This window comes from Octopus sinensis, linkage group LG25, assembly GCF_006345805.1.
Source record: "Octopus sinensis linkage group LG25, ASM634580v1, whole genome shotgun sequence".
Taxonomy (NCBI): domain Eukaryota; kingdom Metazoa; phylum Mollusca; class Cephalopoda; order Octopoda; family Octopodidae; genus Octopus; species Octopus sinensis.
In genome coordinates this window covers 10,083,856-10,104,508 of record NC_043021.1, presented here as the reverse complement: position 1 = coordinate 10,104,508, position 20,653 = coordinate 10,083,856, and the positions used below count along the sequence as shown (strand labels likewise).

Here is a 20,653-nt window from a genome sequence, read left to right as displayed (position 1 = left end):
TTTATTTTAGCAACCCCTGAAAGGATGAAAGGCAAAGTTTCCCCCAGTAGAATTTGAACTCAGAACATAAAGATGAATGAAATGCGCTAAGCATTTTGCCCAGTGTACTAATAATTCTACCAGCTCACCACTTTAATAATACTAGTAACCCCATTTTGCACTTATATCAATTATTTCTTTCAGTGGTATCTCCCGCCACTATCAGAACTTTTCTTCCAAAAAATATGACTTATTTTTCTGAGATTCATCATAGATTTTTCATTCTTAGTTTTTGCTTTTTTTTAATTATTTAATTCTATTTCATAAAAGCAATTTACACAGAGGAACAATACCAAAATGCTACAGTAAAGTATGAAAGAGAACTGATCCATGGAATTTACTTTATCAAATCACCCATCCCCTTCTATAAACTCCTGGTTAATTCTCACTGCAGTTTTAATGTCAAGCTGATATAACTTTAAAAAAAAAAAATTGCTATTTCCAATAGAGTGTATATGTGTTGATAAAAGTGTGTGTATGTAAGCATACGCATACTCATTCTCCAGATTAATTTAATTTTATAAAGGATTTTTTTCCCTCTTTAAACAGAAGCAAACATTATTTGGAAGTTCCGTAAACAACAACAAAAACAAAAAAACTATATACAAAAACAACTGTCTGTATATGCGTTTACAAACGCATAAACGCATACACATATACTCTTTTTACAAAAATAGAAATAAATAAATAAAGAACTCTAAAACTGAAAAGGTTTGTGATGGTCCCAAAAATGACATACACTGTTCACGGAATCAGGAGCAACTGAGACAACATGGTCACCATCTTTATGGCCAAGAGGGCCAGAAGGATGCTGTTCGGTTATCTGTAAGAATATGTCATTCCACAAGAGACGGAGATCAGCTTTAGCATTTGTTACTTTTGATGTTTTGGTGGAGAGTTCCTTGTGTAAGTTGTCAGAGCACAGAAACGACGAGCTGTGTTTTCTGTTGTTGTTGCTGTTGCTGCCGCAACCATGGACTAGAGAGTTTCTGGGAAGGGAAACCAAATAGTAGTTTGGAAAGTTAGCACTACGTAGGAATTTCTCGGTCTGACACATTTTGATATCAAATGCCATCTCGCTGACAATGTCAGCTTTGGCCTTTATTCTATCTCCTTGTGCGTTGTAGAGTTTCATAGCGCGTTGCATTGTCTTTGGTTCCATGTTGAACAGCTGGCCAATATGCTTGGCATTGCTGTTTAGTTTGTCTTTTCCAGTAATACAGAGATGGTGACAAACTTGCCCTGGAAATAGAAAAGATGACAAAGTTTTACATACACACAAATATATATATATATATACATATATACACAAACATGCATAGGCAAAGGTGTGAAGAAGTTCTTGTATGACAATCTTTTTACAGCTTCCAGGTAATGTCAAGACAAGAAGACACAAGCATACATACACACACACACACATATATATATATACACAATGGTTTTCTTTCAGTAAAGCCTTCAGATTATTCTGTCAAATGTAATGCTAATTTATTCATAATGTTTGGAGTTAATCATGCACTACCTCATACTTTTCAGATTTTGATGATGCTTATTTTTAGAATGGCATTGTAGGATATGTTGCAAGAAGCCAGATCAGGCTAGTTTGAACATAAAACATGTAGGATATTAGAGGCAGTTTGAAAGCTAGAGGATTAAACCACCAGAGTGTATGTGGTAATCACCAGTAATGAATATTTACAAGTTTCCAGTCCTAAATTCTCAGAGCAATCACCATGGTGTTATTCCCAACACAACACAGGACTTATTTGTGTATTCACAGGAAATATAGATCTCATGAAGAGGATCCTTGTGCCTACATCAAGTGATACTCACCAATAAAAACAGGAACATTGGGTTGTTGGTAATTAGACATTTCTTCCTTCTCATCAAAGAACAAAGTATTTTCTGAAAGGAATCAGATATAAAGACGTTAGAGCTTTCAAGTGAAAACAAAAAAAAGAGTGTATGGGGTGGGTGAACATGTGGGTAAAAAAAAAAAAAAGGTTAAAAGATCAAAACTCACAGTAGGAAATAAAAGGTGTGTGGTATTGAGTAAGCATCATGTGAGATGTATCAATCTAACACCACCTGACCTCAAGGACATACCTGTCCTGAACTTGATCGGTTGTATTGCATACATTTACCGCAAGACATGCCAGACTAATGTCACAGGCAGTCGAGTCAGCTAAGTTATATCCAACACCACTCTAGCTTCACCTCCCATGTCACAACACTGGACAGGACAGCTTCTATCTCATGACTTGGCACCACACAGCTCGGTTAAGTTAAGTTTTCGCACCACCTCCTAACTGGTCTTCAACCTGCTTCCCTGCAACAAGAGACCACCAGATACCTTATCCACTGAACCAATAAGCAAAAAGAACTCGAAGGAATTAAAAACCACACAAATAAAACAGTTTCTCTTTAACTTACCATCAATAGTCAGTGCTAAATTGTGGTGGTATGGATATAAGTACTGCTTCAGCTCTGCATGGAGGGAGCTTTGTTTCTCTGGTTCACTCACAGAAAAACTTTCAATTATTTGACTTGTATCCAGTTTCCTCAAGCATTCGACATCTTTCTGGCATGTGGTCTTCGATAAAGCTATGTTGTTGAGGTCTTTAACATCATCCAAAGTCTTGATAGGCAGCCACGCAGGATCAACAGCAAACATTCCTTGAAACAGGTTCTTGGATTTGGGGCTTTTAAGTAGACCCGATAATGTCTCGGTGCCACTCGACTCACCATACACAATTACCTAAAAGCAAAACAAGCCATTCTTGTATTAAAAAATTCACCAGATCATATTTTCTATGAATTTATAACATGAAATATCCTAAAACAGTCTTCCTTCCTCTACTTTAATCTCCCCAATTTAGAAAAACCCTGGCAAGTTTTTAAAGACTTTTTTTCTAAGTTATTTTTAATTAAGGAACTTAACAATACAAAGAAACCAAGATTAAACTTCTGTACATTTTTATAAATTATCTTCAGTGGTTTTAAATGAATAAGGGAGCCTTTATGAGGTCTCCCTATTTGCTTCAAACAGCAGCCAAATCTCCCTTAAATCACACTGAAAATGAATTTAAACAGACCTGTACAATCACAGCTAGACATCATCAATAACAACAACTCTAGTAGTTAAAATAATTTCTTCATCAAGCCTCTAATACTAAGACATCAGTTAGTTTAGTCACAGTATAAGTAACATGTCCCCCGCACACCTTTTATTTCAACATAAACCACCCACCTCTCAAGAGTCATAAAACAACAGCTTCTTCCACCAATAAAATTACAATATTCATAATCCCATAGATATTTCTACTCTAAAGATAATTTTCTCTTCTATACTTCTGCAAAGTTGACCAAACATCCACATCACAGCCGAGAGGTTGTGTGAGGGCTTAAAGTACTCAGGCAATCCAGGGGTTCCTCTAACACTACAACTCTGAAGACAATTCATTGAAACGCTGGAAATAAAACATATAAAAGGAAATCAATTTTGTAGAGGAAACTTACTAAGTTAGGGTCTCCATGGAAATCTTCAATGTTTTCTTTGATCCACTGTAAAGCGAGGATCTGGTCCATCAATCCATAATTTCCATTTATTCTTGCTGAAGTTGTGTTTTGTTCATCAGAATCAACTGCCAGGAAGCCAAACACACCCAGTCTGTAGTTAACACTCACAAGCACAGCTTCACCTTTCGACATCAATGTACGAATTGGTTCAAACCGTTTTGCACCAAAGTCTTCTTCATCACTGTCCAAGTTCTGCCCTTCACCTTGCATTATAACAATAACAGGTAGGTTTGTTGTTTCTTTGAGCAATCTCTTTGGTAGCCAAATATTGAGATAGAGACAGTCTTCTTGACCAACTATGTTGCCGTTTTGGAAGTTTCGTTGGGAACATAAAATAGATTTAGTACTGTCAACAGCTTGCCCTTTCAGCTGACACTGACCAGAGGACATATTAGGAATTGACTGGCTCCATCTCTGACTCCCAGTAGGCGGTACAGCATAAGGTATCCCACGGAAGACAAAGTTCTTACCGTCGTACTCCCCGTCAACCGGTCCACAAGAAGTTTCAACAACCAGAGCTAGATTCTTGTTGGATTGTTTCACTTGTTTCACAATATTAGTGGTTGCTATAATGGTTATACAAAACAGTGCCAGGAGGACCAATATGACAATGGAGAACAGAAACGTCGCCTTCTTTGACCGCCAGTAATGCTGTTGTGTACAATGATATGGATAATCAAGGTAGAGGGATTGCCTTGGCAAGAGTTGATCATATGCAGTGTCCTGAGATACAATAACAATGGTTGGTAACTGGTGATGAGGCCTTGGGACTTTCTTGGGTTCTTCAGGAGCGGAGTTCTCAGAAGATACATCATCCACATTCTGCTCTCGGGTTATCAGATTAGGAGCCATTTTTGTTTTCTCTCGAGTTAAATATCTGAGTGTCTGTCTGTCTCTCTCTCTCTATCTCTCTTTCTTTGTATCTGACTTGGTGTTCGTGTGTGTGTCTCTGACTACTTTAAGTAATATTTTTTTCACTGATGAAAAAATACAATACGTTGTAACAGTTCAGGGAATTTTAGCGCATGTGTCAGCTGAACAAACCTACAAAAGAGAAAAGATAAGTATATATGTATGTGCATATATATATGTATGTATATATATATATATATATTTAATATTGCTTTCAAATTTTGGCACAAGACCAGTAAGTTCAGGGAAGGGGTTAAGGCAATTACATCGATTCCCAGTGATCAACTGGTACTTATTTTATTGCCCCCAAAAGGATGAAGGGCAAAGATGACTCCAGTGACATTTGAACCCAGAACGTAAAAATGAACAAAATGCCACTAGGCAGTGTGCCCCAACATGCTAATAATTCTGCCAGTTCGTAGCCAATTAATAGCATTTTAATATTAATAACGATTTGGTTACAATGAGAGCTTTACGGCTGCAGCGAATGGTGATGTAGGGAGTGGTGACAGGGATTAGCCAAACCATGATGGCTTATCTATTACTCATACAGTGGAAGGTGTTTCCCTCCCACAACTTTTTGTGGGTGGGGAAAGAGGATAGAATATTTCTTTTCAAGACAGGAAGGAGTTATCTGGAGATATCATGCTTATTAAAAATGCTCTCTCAGTTAATATTACAGTGATCCCTCGCTACTTCGCAGTTCAACTATCGCGGATTTTTAAAATACATATCTATGTGAACGCCTAAAATTTTTCACTAAATCCATTAAAATATTAATAATAAATATTATTTCCTAGTCTAGGAACAACAAAACAAGTGTAAAATAGCAAAAAAGCATATACAAGGGTATTTGAACTTAAGACGGGCTGTGATTGGTGCAATGGAGAGACGACGAATCACAGCTTTCTATTTTGTAATCTGGCCTGTGTAACAATAACAATCTTTATTTTTTTAAAATCTAAAGTGTTATTGCTTAACGGTTGTCCTTATTATTAATAGACTACTGTAATGGGCGAGTTGTTAACAGTATAGGGAGGGTTTTAAAAGTCCAAATACACGTTAAATAAACACTGTAAATATGGTGTCCCTACTTCGCAGGAATTCAGTTATCGCGGCCGGTCTCGGAACCAATCTACCGCGATAAACGAGGGGTCACTGTAATAGCAATTGTTTCTAATTATGCTGCATTTCAAGTATTAATTACAAAACTTTCTAACAAGGTCACCACATTGAGAAATGGAGGTAGAGGAAGGACAATCTCTCACTGTATTTAACGGTTGATAGGTGCACAAGCTTATCTGACACATTTCAGTTTTGCAAGCCCCTTTTCTCGAACTACGTAACCGTGACCTATATCCTGACCTTTTTGTTCATATGACGCAAGCTTGGTTTTCCCTGGGTTACTTTTGTTTTGTTTAGAGGGAGTGGCCTTTAAACCGCGAATTAAGGTAAAAGGATATTTATATCCAATGAATATAATGAATTTCATCAAAGCTAGTCTTTATGCTTTCGTTTTGTCAGCATTTAATTATGGGCGGAATAGCAACGCCCATGACCCTATTTTTCGGACTTTGTATATATAATATGGCAAACTAAGCAAAACAAACCGAACGACACCGTTTGAAAATGAAAGGAAGGCAGTAATTGTCATTGCTTGAATACATGTACCTTTATCTTTACCGTTTATTTGTTTTAGCCGTTTGACTGTGGTCATGCTGGAGCCGACCCCAGTATTTATTTCCTTAAGCCTAGTACTTATTCTATCGTCCTCTTTCGCCGAACCGCTAAGTTACCGGGATATAAACACACCAACACCGATTGTCAAGCAGTAGTAGGAGACACACACACACAAACACGTGTGTGTGTGTATATATATATATCGCCTGGTCTGAGATTCGAACCCGCGATCCCCCGACCGCTGCTCTAATCACTAGGCACTATATATATATACTATATATATATACGACGGGCTTCTTCCAGTTTCCGTCTACCAAATTCACTCACAAGGATTTGGTCGACCCGAGGCTATAGTAGAAGACACTTGCCCAAGGTTGCACGCAGTAAGACTGAACCCGAACCATGTGGTTAGGAAGCAAGAGCCTATGTATAGCAATAGGTGTATGAACACCTACGTGAAGCATGTATAGTTTGTGCGTGTGTATGAGTCTATGTACTCATGTTGAATACTGAAGTTGGTTTTATTAGGGTTTCTCTTTCCTGTCTTCTGTTGTGAAAATTTTCAGTCTAATAATTTTAATAAAATCCACAACATAGCAATAAAATTCAACTGCATTTTATTACTAGTGGGCTTTAAATATCGACTGCTGACGATTTTTGCTGATTAATAGTTTCCCCGTCTCTTTCTCTCCGATGCACTATTAATTTCTCAGTTAAATAAAGGAATATAAAATGGCGAGTGAAAACATCTCTCCGAAAAATAAAATCAAAATGGCGAGGGAAAATGGCAATCTCCACTTTTATCTGACTGGCTGAAATTAAAATAAATTCCAATCATGAGTTTGCAACTTTTTAATAATCAACTTCTCCAAAAGGTGGAGATCTCAATTTGCTTCCCTTTGTCCATCGTTTTATTCTTATGTAAAAAGTGGGAAAGAGCGCCCCACATAACATATTTATTTTTTCCAGGGCATCCAAGATTGGTGAAGAAGAAAGGTTTATCCTTAAACTAGCCTTAAATGCTTGCAACACTGGGCACCGCAAAAGATAGTTAGTGATTGGTGATGCGTGTTATGCCTGCAAGAGAGGTAATTTGCCCATTTGAGGTTCGTAAAATCGAATTTGCTTTCGTTTCAATTTCCTTGCAGTTCGATTAGCAAGTCTCGTGCACGCCCTTCTGCACCTAGCTTTCACTGTGAATCCCAACGATATGCTTATAGATTAGCAAAATAATCGATGAAAGGCATACAATTACGACACTGACTCGATCTTTTGTCAGATTCAGCGACCTGTATTGCTTGGTGCGCCCGCCGTGGATTGTGGAAGAATTCTCACGTGCCCAGGGCGAACCTGTTCAAAATCAGCCTAACATTTTCCCACTATTTTTTTACACGCTGTTCGTTGTGCTTACCACACTTATAATAATTATGAAATGTTTTATTGAAATAAAACTTTTTGGATCACTATGATTTTACGAACGTCAAACAGGATATTGCCCACACGGATTGAGTCAAACACCCAAGAACTCAGAGTGCAACGAACACAGCATACCGCAAGGTAGATGACTATTACCGGCGATCTTTCGTCTCTAGTAGACCTTTCCGTCGATTTCCGTAAAAAAATTTTTTTTTTTACATATGGGCTTGCGGGAACTTTTGAAGTAATATACATACATATACACAGACACCGAGTAAAAAATTTCAGTTATCTCTTTCTTTCACACATTACTCTCTCTGTCTCTTCACACACACTAACAGAAGCACTTCACTTACACAACATACTGTCTGTCTCCCACACCCCATCAAACACACACACACACACACACATGTCCATCAATGCTCCCATGCACGGTAACTTCAAAAGAATTTCCCTCGTCATACAATCGCTTTCTGTTAGTCTCTTTCGCTCTCATTACTTCAAAAGTTCCCGCAAGCCCATATGTAAAAAAAAAAAAAAAAAAATTTACGGAAATCGACGGAAAGGTCTACTAGAGACGAAAGATTGCCCTATTGGCGATCTACTAGAGACAAAAGATTGCCCTATTACCTTCAAGGCCGAAATGACGAAAGGCAACTGCATGAGTAATAATAATAAAATAAATAAACTGAAAAAACCCCAACTATTATGACTAGCCTAATCCCTGTCGCCGTCTCCAATACTGCTACCACTAGTAGTAAAAACAGCAAAGTTCTCCATTGTAAGCAAATTCCTGTCAATAATAAAATACAATGGCTTCCAGCAATTTTGAGAAGAAAGGGAATAGTCGATACCGAATACCTATTTCTTTACTACCCACAAGGGACTAAACACAGAGGGGACAAACAAGGACAGACATAGGTATTTAGTCGATTACATCGATCCCAGTGCGTAACTGGTACTTAATTTATCGACCCCGAAAGGATGAAAGGCATAGTCAACCTTGGCGGAATTTGAACTCATAACGTAACGGCAGACGAAATACTGCTAAGCATTTCGCCCGGCGTGCTCGATCCCAAATACTTGACAAGTCTTTTATTTTATGCAGTCCGAAAAAAAAAAAAAAAAAACCCCAAAAAAACTGAAAGGCAAAGTTTACCTCAGCGGGATTTGAACTCAACAATATCCTCCTCGAACGCCCCCCCCCCCCGCCCCCCGCCAATCCAAGCCCTTCACAGCCAGGTAGCTTCATTTCACCGACACCGAAAGGATGGAAAGATGACGGCGATGATCGTGATAATAGCACTAATTTGTAACCACATAAGGACACAAAAACAACATACATGAGAAACGAACAGAAAGAAGAAATGTTTTTAAAAGCATTTTGTATTTAGGTGTTCTATTTTGCACATTTCACAAACTATAATTGATCGCCATTCTTATCTCTTCTACTAAACCCCACAAAAATTGCCTTGCCACTCCTTAATATATACTACATATGACGATTCATATATACACACATATATATATATTCAGCTTTATATATTATGCATTTAGTTTTTTTTCTCTTCTTATCGTCATCACGCGGGGGGGGTGGATAAGAAAAGGAAATTACTATCGAACTGGGTCATGTTCCTCGAAATGGTTATTTGATGAGGATTACATCTGAGTTCACTGACTCAATCTGAATGTTTAATAATATAAAAAAATACCTTAACAACTAGGAAAAACGGACGTAATTTAAATATGACGGCAGTTGGGATATATATATATATATATATATATATATATATATATATATATATATATATATATTAAAAAAATGGTTGCATAGGAATTGGTTGAGAGTATTAAACAAACTTCTTTCTTTTAAGCAACGTTTTTTTTAATATATATATATATATATACGTGTGCATGTATCTACCTACCTACAATCCCCCTCGCCTCGCACACGTGTGTATATTATTTCGTACGTATATATACCTTGATATTTGATATAGTTTTGTGAGTGTGTATGCATATATATATATATATATATATATATATATATATATATATATATATATATAGATATATATATATATATAGATAGATAGATATAGAGAGATATAGATAGACAGACAGACAGATGATAGATAGATAGATAGATAGACACATGCTCACACACAAAATCTGAAAATGCAATTGATGATTAATGTTTAACAAAGGAGGAGCAACCGCGTGATCGCGACACTTAGAAATTAGTAGCTAAATCTCCTTTAAATCACGCACATGCCGTTCCCACATGCATATATATATATATATATATATATATATAATATATATATATATATATATATATATATATATATATATATCTATATATATATATATATATATTATATATCGAGAGTGGGTCTGCAAAGTCGCTCAGCCTTCTATAAATGGCAGCCAAATCTCCCTCAATCTTCAGAGAAAGCTGGGTGGGGAAGAGTGACGCATTCTTTAGTGTAGTTTCAGATACAATAAACAACCCCACCAAAGGACGGAACGGTCACGGTGGCAACACCTTTGCTCATAAGTTAGTTAGATCAAGTCTGTCCAGCAGCAAAATATGAAAATAATACTGGAAAGTGATATATATATATATATATATATATATATATATATATATATATATATATATATATATATATATATATAATCCTGCCGTGCTTGAGTTCTCGAAGCCGGTTTGTTCTATTTTTTATTTTTCTGATTTATAAACTGGTTTGTCGACATCAGTGAAGATCAATATTTTCATATTCTAAGTTGCATAATGATAATAATAAAGAGAGATGCACGGGAGGCGCAGGGAGATAAAGAAATTATAGGAAAACAATAAATTGTTATCGCCAACGCACTTTAAGCGATTGTTCGCTATGGTTCAGTGATAATCCCTCTCTCGCCCCCTCGCTAACAGACATGGCAACCAGCACCACAATTTCATTTTGAATATATTAAAATTAAAGTTAGGAATATTATATATATATATATATATTTTTTTTTTTTTTTTTCACACATCTATCTATCTTTAAAAATACAGTTGACGTCAAAAGAATTTTAGAAACTTTATGAGGGGCATTTAAGTAATTAATTTTTGTGGGGGGACATTGGAACTCGGAGATAAATCTGTAAATAGTAGCGTGTAAATCTAGGGCTGAAAACCCCTTAGGATAGAAAATGTTGATGGCTGTCTGTTTATATATCATCAGCATATATATATATATATATATATATATATATATATATATATATATATAGTAATTAAGGGTTTAGCAACGATTTGCCTCACCACACACCGAATTTAGAAATAGCAGTCAAAGAGTTATGAAATTAATGATTATTCCAAATTAATTAATTTCACCCTATATTATTATTGACAATTATATATATATATATATATATATATACAGAGAGAGCGAGAAAGAAAGAGAGAGAGTCACTGAATGAATTTTAACATTCGAATAAGTACAAACAAACAATATGTTTATCGAATTACAATTTTAGAAGAAAAGGTAAATAAGGATCATGTCGTAGCGATTTCATCATTCCGTTTTGAAATGATGAAAGTCTATTTTATTACGAATGGGGTCAGGAAAGGGGAAGCATTTTGTGCCATCACACGATCTGCTAAAAATAGCAACCAAACCTACCTCTCAAATCCTCCCACATATACAGCAGTATACAGTCTACTAAAAAGGAAAAAAAAAACCCCAAAAAACGGAGGGATATACAGAACTATGTAATAACTGATATGCACAATAAAATTGACGGGATGGTCATAACTAGAACGCCGTTGATCATTGGTCTCTTTTATTTTTATTATTATTATGTCAGGAGTTCTTGATGGAACGAGAAAAAAAATTTGCAGTGAAGGAGAATATCAATTTTTCATTTGGTCTATCTGTGTATTATCGATCCTAAAAACTGGAAGAATGAAAATAAAAATAAACGATGATGACAACAGTAGATGTACACAGAACATCAATTCCTTCTCTCTCTCTCTACCGATATATTCCCAATTTAATAAATAATTTTAAGATAAGGATGATGCCGATGATAATAAGGTTTGCCTAGTACCTAAAAATGGAAGATCATCAGAAGGATCGTGAGCACTTGATGGCTTTTTCAAATCATGTGGATATCTAAGGATACAAGTGCACACAAACTCTACCTAGAATAAAATAAATCCAAAGCCACCAAGCCAAAGGAAAATAATATTGATGTTGATGGTTAATTTTAATAGCTTTGATTGACAGTCTAATATATAAAAAAAAATTTTGAAGAAACCTTGTTAAAAATTCACATGCAGACGCACGACCACAAAATAAATACAGGTTCTTTGACAGGTGTATGTTTAAATGCGGAAAGTAAACAATGGAGTCCAAACTTGGTTTGTATTTGTATTTTGTTAAAATAAAAAAAAATAAAAACTGTCATAATATTTATGTAAGAATTTACGCTCAGTAAAATGGAGGAAGGAAAGCCATTGCATTAAAAAATAAAATAGAGGTAAATCTATTCAATGAGAGAGAAACTGCTAGACATGGAAGCCGAATCTACTCTAATTATGCGCCAATTAGAGAAAGAAAGAGGAAAAACAAAAGAATATAATTGAATAATGTATTCGTAAGTACAAAAACAAACCGATCAGATGATCATATTTAGAACAACCTAAGAAAACAGGGATGAAATTTTACAAGAAACCAGATCGATAAATAGAAATGCACTGAGTCAACGAGTGAGTCTGATCGATGCTAGAAATAGCAGTCAAATCTCTCTTTAAAAATCGCACCTTCCCTCCTTACTGTCTGGAATAAGGAAAAGATACAGAAATAATATGGTCCTAGGTACACTTTGATTCTGCTGTGTGTGCGGGGGAGGGAGGGGGGTTAGCGGGATGCTCACGGTTGGAACGTCTTTGACCCAAAAGAAATGATCGGTTATAGTTAAAAAAAGAAAACAACAACAACAAAGAAATCGAGCTAACGAAGGATTCTTTCTACAAGATTGCTCAACCTTGCTAAACAAAGCATCAAAATCTATTTCAAATAATGCAAACTAACCGTTTTTTTTTTGTTGATTTAAAAAAAATAAGGGATACGTTATTAAATAATGTAGATCTAGCTACTGCGGGGCCGAAAAGCCATCAATAATAACAAGAATATTGAAAATAATATGATAGGGGAAAAAAAAAATAAAAGGAAAACTCACCTGACAGACATCGCCGCGGCGCCTTTGCATTTTATGCTTCTTCTCACTTCTAACCATATTGTAGAATGAAAATGGTGCAACTCCCAACACAGCTGTTTTGAACAGCAACAAAGACCAGTGCGCATGCGTAACTCCGCCTACAACACTATATAAGGTATGGTGGTCTCCCATAATTGACCGACATTTTTTTTTTTTCGTTTTCAGATCGTCGTCTTTCCGAAGTTTGCTTAAAATGATGTCTTCTGATGGTTCCGGGCTGCAGAAAAGGTGTAACAATAATAATAATAATAATAATAATAATAATATATATATATATATATATATATATATAATATATATATATATTATATATATATATATATATTATATATATATATATACCACACGCGTAGTATGTGTGCGTACAAAAATTTATCTTAATGCGTCTGCGTGTGTATATGTATGTGCGTGTGTGTGTGTGTGGTGTGTGTGTGTGTGTGTGGAGAGGGTCTGTGCCTCCGGCCATTTGAGTTTGATGGACGAGTTACCTATATATCTAGGCACTTTAAAGATGCGAACCAATGGTAACGCTGACCGGTCATAACAAACCTCTTAATGCATATATTCTTATATATGCATGTATGCATATATGCTTATATATGCATGTATATATATATATATTATATATATATATATATATATATATATATATATATATATATATATATATATATATATATATATATATATATATACAATATGTTACATTACTCGGTAGTCAAGATAAAACTCTGAGTTTCAGATGTCGAAGTGGATGCTGTTGTGTAAGATCATGAGCAAAATAAAGTTTCGTAAGTCTTTTAACAATTTCCAACATAAATTGAAAAAAGATATTGATCATATAAAAAGCTCCAAGAAAAAAGCACTTTTTTCGGATAAAACCAAGAACTTATACCTGGTAGATAACAGCAAATACACACAACTCTTACACAACAGCATCATTAATAATTATACTAAGGCTAGGGCACAGACATATAACGAAATTAATAAAGAAGCTAGCGTCATCGCCGCTAAACTTAAATTAGATAAAAAAATAGAAACCCTCCCCAAAAAGAGGCCTTTATTACTATTAAAGACCACAAAGAAAACTTCCTTTCCAACCCTAAATGTAGGCTTATCAACCCAGCCAAGTCAGAACTAGGGATTATTAGCAAAGAAATTTTAGATAAAATAAATACGAAAATTAAGACCGATACTAGGCTAGTGCAATGGTCCAATAGTATAGAAGTCGTAGACTGGTTTAAAGCTATTAAGAATAAGAAAAAAGCGAGGTTTACACAATTCGATATTGTTGATTTTTATGCCTCTATCTCTAAAGAACTGCTAGATAAAGCCCTAATCTTCGCTAGCGACTTCATAGAAATTAGTACCAATGATAAGGATATAATCTTCCATGCTAGAAAGACATTACTTTTCAGTGAGAATGCAAAGTGGGTAAAAAACACCGACGCGGAGGGCGCTTTCGATGTGAGCATGGGTTCATATGATGGGGCAGGCATCTGTGATCTAATTGGACTCTTTCTCCTAGATACCTTCGGTAAGACATTCCCTAACGTACATTTCGCCATCTACAAAGATGATGCCCTCGCCTTAACAGCTAATACAAATGGACCAGCACAAGATCGTTTTAGGAAGGATATTATCCAGTTAATGAAACACTTCGGACTTAGTATAACTATAGACACTAACCTGACGGTTGTCAATTTCTTAGACGTTTCCTTAGATCTTAATAATAATATTTATAAGCCTTATAGGAAGCCCAATGATAGACTAAGTTATATTAATGTAGGTTCATGCCATCCCCCTATAGTATTCAAAAATTAGTTAAAAATATTAGTAAGAGGATTTCTAGCCTCTCATCTAATGAGGACATCTTCAATAGCGTTGCCCCAGTTTATAATAAAGCTTTAAAAGATAGTGGTTTTAGCGAAAAAATAAAATATACACCTATCACCAGCCCAACAATAAGGAAAAGGAATAATAGAAATAGGAAGGTCATCTGGTTTACGCCCCCTTACTCACCCGAGGTGGCCTTCAATATAGGTAAATATTTCCTAGCACTGATAGATAGACATTTTCCAGTTAACCATGCTTATAGGAAACTCTTCAATAGACACAATTTAAAAATTAGTTTTAGTTCAACTACCAATTTTAAAAACATAATCAATCATAACATACAAAAAACACAAGAAGAAAACAGCTGTTCATGCAGGAATAAAGAATTGTGCCCGCTAAATGGAGCTTGCATGTCCAAGACCATCATATATGAAGCTACCGTAAACTCTATAACCACTAAAGACACCGTTTCGACGAAGAAATACGTGGGCCTGACAGGGGGTAATTTCAAGGCCAGGTTCAATAACCACTTTGAGCTTTAGGCACTGGAACTAAAGAAAAGCGACACAATTATCCAATCATATTTGGTCTTTAAGAGATAAAGGTGTCGATTATAACATACAATGGAAGATTTTGGCCAGATGTAAGCCCTATACTAACGGCAGCGGAAGGTGCGGTTTATGCGACATGGAGAGATGGCTTATCTGGAAAAGCAGCTTAGACCCTACCACATGTCTAAATACAAGGACAGAGCTTTTCGGATCATGCCCACATGTGACTAAATTTCTGTTACGCTTTTGGTCCCCTAAAGAAAACGGATAGAACATGCTTTCTGTGTTATGTCCCAAGATTTTATATATTTTTATATATTTTTATATATTTTTATGTATTTTTATATAATTTTTATGACGAAAAATGCGAGCGATGTATAAGTACGCAGGCAAAGCAGAGTTATAACAGAGTAATTTCCCTTCATTTTTAACGGTATTTTTTCATAACGTTTTCAAATAGCCAGATAACCGAAGAGATGGTGTTGTGGATTTCCACTTCGGCATCTGAAACTCAGAGTTTTATCTTGACTACCGAGTAATGTAACATATTGTATAGATAAATTTCCTCTATTTACATAATATTGAGGTCTCTTTCTTTCTTTTGTTATCTTACCGTTTTATCAATATATATATATATATATATATATAAACAGATAGATAGATAGATAAATACATACATATATATACATACATACATACATACATACATACATATATGTACATGCATGCATACATATATATATATGTGTGTGTGTATGTCTATATATATATACATACATACATACATACATATACATATATATATATATATATATATATATATATATATATATATATATATATATATATATATATATATATATATATATATATATATACATATATATATACACCCACTCTATTAACAGATAGGACATTTTTTCCCTGACTTATGGAATCGTGGACGACTTACACACACACATACACACATGCGTGCACACACACATACACACACACATATATATATATGCATTTAAAAAATTGTTTCAGTCATTTGACTGCAGCCATTTGACTGCAGCCATGTTGGAGCACCGACTTTAGTTGAACAAATCGACCCTAGGACTTATTCTTTGTAAGCCTAGTACTTATTGTAGCAGTCTCTTTCGCCGAACCGCTAAGTTTCGGGGACATGAACACACCAGCATCGGTTGTCAAGTGATGGGTGTGTGGACAAACACACACACACGCACACACATATATACGACAGGCTTCTTCCAGTTTCTGTCTACAAAATCTATATATACATATATATATGTGAACGCGCATGGCTCAATGGTTAGAGCGTCGAGCTTACGATCGTGATGTTGTGAGCTCGAATCCTGGACCGGGCTGCGTGTTGTGTTCTTGAGCAAGACACTTTATTTCACGTTGCACTAGTTCACTCGGCTGCAGAAACGAGTTGCGATGTCACAGGTGCCAAGCTGTATCGGCCCCTTTGCCTTTCCCTTGGATAACATCGGTGGCGTGGAGAGGGGAGGCTGGTATGCATGGGCGACTGCTGGTCTTCCATAAACAACCTTGCCCGGACTTGTGCCTGGGAGGGTAACTTTCTCGGTGCAATCCCATTATCTGTGTCTTGACCGAAGGGGGTCTCAGAATATATATATTGGGTCATTCCGTAAATAATGTGTTTTTTTCAATTGCATGAACTAAAAGTTGGTGGTGGGAGGGAGGGATAAACTACCTGCATCAACTTGCTATAAAAGCAGGTACTAATTTTGCCTTAATCTCTTTCTTAGTGCAAGTTTTGAAGAGTTCAGTTCAATTTTAACAGTTATTTTTTCAAAGTTATAGTGGAAGTGGCAAAGGAGTATATTTGGCATATTTTGCTTTATGAATTCAATAAAGGCAACAGCGCAATGGAAAGTGTGTGGAATATTAATGCAGTATATGGGGATCGGAGAATAAGCGTGAGCCAGTGTCAACGGCGGTTCCAGAAATTCTGAGCCGGAAGCTACAGCCTAGAAGTCGAGCCACTTCCTGGAAGATCTGTAGGGCTCGACGAGGACTTTCTGCAAACCCTGGTGGAACAAAATCCCATCGTAACTGTTGAAGAGCTCGCAGAGAAGCTTGGATTTGGTCATTCAAACAGTCATTCAAGTCAGCGCTAGAAGAAAAACGACCATGTTTGGTTTCAAGAAGAAAGGTGTTCGCTCTTTCATCAAGATAACGCTCGGTCACATACAACGAGGATGACATTCCAAAGGCAGGAGCAGTTTGAAAGGGAAACGATGCCCCCACCCACCATATTCGCCGGACATTGCCCCATCTGATTGTCATTTATTCTGCAGTCTTCAAAATCATTTGGACGGAAAAAATACGAATTCTGTAGACGAGGTCAGAACAGTACAAGTGAATTTTGGAACAGGGGCCTTGCAAGTCTTCGAGATAGATGGAAGCGCATTGCAGAAATGAAGGAGAGTATATTTTAGATGGAAAAAAAACAAAAAAAACTTGGCAATGTCTGTGCAAGAAGATTTTTTTAAAGTGAGGAAAAGCCGTGCACTGAGTCAATCCCACTCACTAAGCAACAGCAGCTATAATCCGAAAAGAAGAACAAGTCAACATTATCGGTAACCACTGAGCCGCAGGTTTTATGTCGGAGTTATCCCAGTTACCTGAGTTACCTTCTCCTAGAAGGATGCCTTAACAAAGGCTAGGAGTCCTTCACTCCCAATGGTTTAACCGCGCGATCGGGTATTCAGTCCCCGCGCAAGATACAGCCTTAAGACATTTATTGAATGGCCGTTGACTCTCAAGAGTTCCTCCGCCCTTTGACGGATTTTGTTTTTCATCCCGCAGGGTGTCCAGTAAACACCCTCCTCACCAAACAAGCTTGGTGGGGTTGCCGGTTTAGTCGCCGACGACCCGACCATGCAACAGGTTGTACTGGGTTACATGTTACCAGTAGCACTCGAATATAATAAAACCGCCTTCAAGGTTTTTAGTCAAGCAAATCAATCTCTTATTTTATCGGTCTCTATTATCTACACGTTACATTACGGGGATATAAGCAAACCAACAGCGTTGTCAAACAGAGGTGGGAACCAAAACGCACAGACACATACATGCGCACACATATACAAAAATGTATGTATGTATATACATCAGTGTGTATGTGTGTCTGTGTTTGCCCCCCCCCCCAAACATCGTTTGACAACCCATGCTGGCGGGTTTAATTCCCCGCAACCTAGCGGTTCGGCAAAATACGCTGATAGAATAAGTACTAGGCTTACAAAGAATAAGTTCTGGAGTCGATTTGCTCGACTAAAGGCGGTGCTCCAGCATGGCCGTAGTCAAATGACTGAAACAAGTAAAAGAATAAAAGAATATTTATATATACGCATACATATAGGTATGTGTGCATATATATTCTTTTATTCGTTTCAGTCATTTTGACTGCGGCCATGCAGGAGCACCGCCTTTAGTCGAGCAAATCGACCCCAGAACTTATTCTTTGTAAGCCTAGAACTTATTCTATCGGCGTCTTTTGCCGAACCGCTAAGTTACGGGGATGTAAACACACCAGCATCGATGTCAAGCGATGTTGGGACACACACACATACACACACGCACATATATATATACATATAATATACGACAGGCTTCTTTCAGTTTCCGTCTACCAAATCCACTCACAAGGCTTTGGTCGGCCCGAGGCTATAGTAGAAGACACTTGCTCAAGGTGCCACGCATGTGGTTGGTTAGCGAGCTACTTACAACACAGCAACTCCTGCGCCTATATATATATAAGTTATATATGCATATACATATAAGTTATATATGTATATACATACAAGTTATATATGTATATACATACGCGCGCGCACATTCACATAAATATACCCCACCTAATACTGATTTCAAAGTTTGGCAAAAGGTCTGCAGGTTTAGGAGAAGGGTTCAGTCGATTATATCGATTCCAGTGATCAACTGGTACTTACTTTATCGACTCCCGAAAGGATAAAAGCCAAAGTCGACCCTGACGGTATTTGAACTGAGAACGTAAAACGGACGAAAGCTCTCTAAGCATTTTTCTTTGCCCGGCGTGCTAACGTTTCTTATTTATTTATTGCCCACAAGGGGCTAAACATAGAGGGGACAAAGAAGGACAGACAAAGTGATTAAGTCGATTATATCGACTCCAGTGCGTAACTGGTACTTATTTTATCGACTCCAAAAGAATGAAAGGCAAAGTCGACCTCGGCGGAATTTGAACTCAGAACGTAATGGCAGACGAAATACCTATTTCTTTATTACACACAAGGGGCTAAACATAGAGGGGACAAACAAGGACAGACATAGGCATTAAGTCGATTACATCGACCCCAGTGCGTAACTGGTACTTAATTTATCGACCCCGAAAGGATGGAAGGCAAAGTCGACCTCGGCGGAATTTGAACTCAGAACGTAAAGACTGACGAAATACATATTTCTTTATTACCCACAAGGGGCTAAACACAGAAGGGACAAACAAGGACAGACATAGGCATTAAGTCGATTACATCGACCCCAGTGCGTAACTGGTACTTAATTTATCGACCCCGAAAGGATGGAAGGCAAAGTCGACCTCGGCGGAATTTGAACTCACAACGTAATGGCAGACGAAATACCTGTAAGCATTTCGCCTGGCATGCTAACATTTCTATTAGCTCACCGCCTTGGTGCACATGTATTTTAATGTTTGTTTACATCTCGAGTTTATAATAAAAACAAATAAATATTAAGCTTAAGAGTTATTCAAGACGTTTTGTAGAGTGCATGGTTAGTGATTTTTTTTTTTTCTCTCACGAAGAGGAGTGACGTGGCTTTGAAGTTTCGGCATGCTAAGCTACAGGTCCGATTCTTCGAACTCGCTACTGTGTATGAGCGGAGCGCGCGCGTGTGTGTGTGTGTGTGTTATGTGTGTGGGGGATGGAGGTGAGGTGGGAGGTACGTGTATGCATGTATGCGCATGTGCGTGTATGCATGTATGCGCATGTGCGTGTATGCATGTGTGTGTGCATGTGTGGTGTGTGAGATTGTGAAATAACTAGGGGAAATAAAACAAAAATAAAAAAAAACAATAAGGTGGCGAATAATACAAAAGAGGAAGTGTTTTATAAGTTTAATAAATAAACTGACAAGTCAAAACGTTGAAGATAGTTGCTCGCTTTGTTACTTTACACACGCACACACTCTCTGTCTATCTCTCTCTCTCTCTCTCTCTCTCTCTCTCACACACACACACACACATACATACACACTTTCTCGCTCACACACACTCACTAGCTTCCTCCCGCCACCTCTCTCTGTTTGCTACTTTCTCTTTCTCTATGTATATGTGT

General features: G+C 36.9%; 1 protein-coding gene across 1 annotated transcript; it reads right to left on the bottom strand.

The window, feature by feature from the left end:
• Positions 1-275: 275 nt before the first annotated feature.
• LOC115224243 (liver carboxylesterase 1F) lies at positions 276-13,002 on the bottom strand. Its single transcript, XM_029795042.2, has 5 exons — positions 12,862-13,002; positions 3,559-4,662; positions 2,473-2,797; positions 1,873-1,944; positions 276-1,281 (listed from the first exon to the last, which is right to left on the bottom strand). The coding sequence occupies exons 2-5, from the start codon at positions 4,468-4,470 to the stop codon at positions 737-739; spliced, it is 1,854 nt and encodes a 617-aa protein (XP_029650902.1). The 5' UTR covers positions 4,471-4,662; positions 12,862-13,002; the 3' UTR covers positions 276-736.
• Between the last annotated feature and the right edge of the window lie 7,651 nt (positions 13,003-20,653).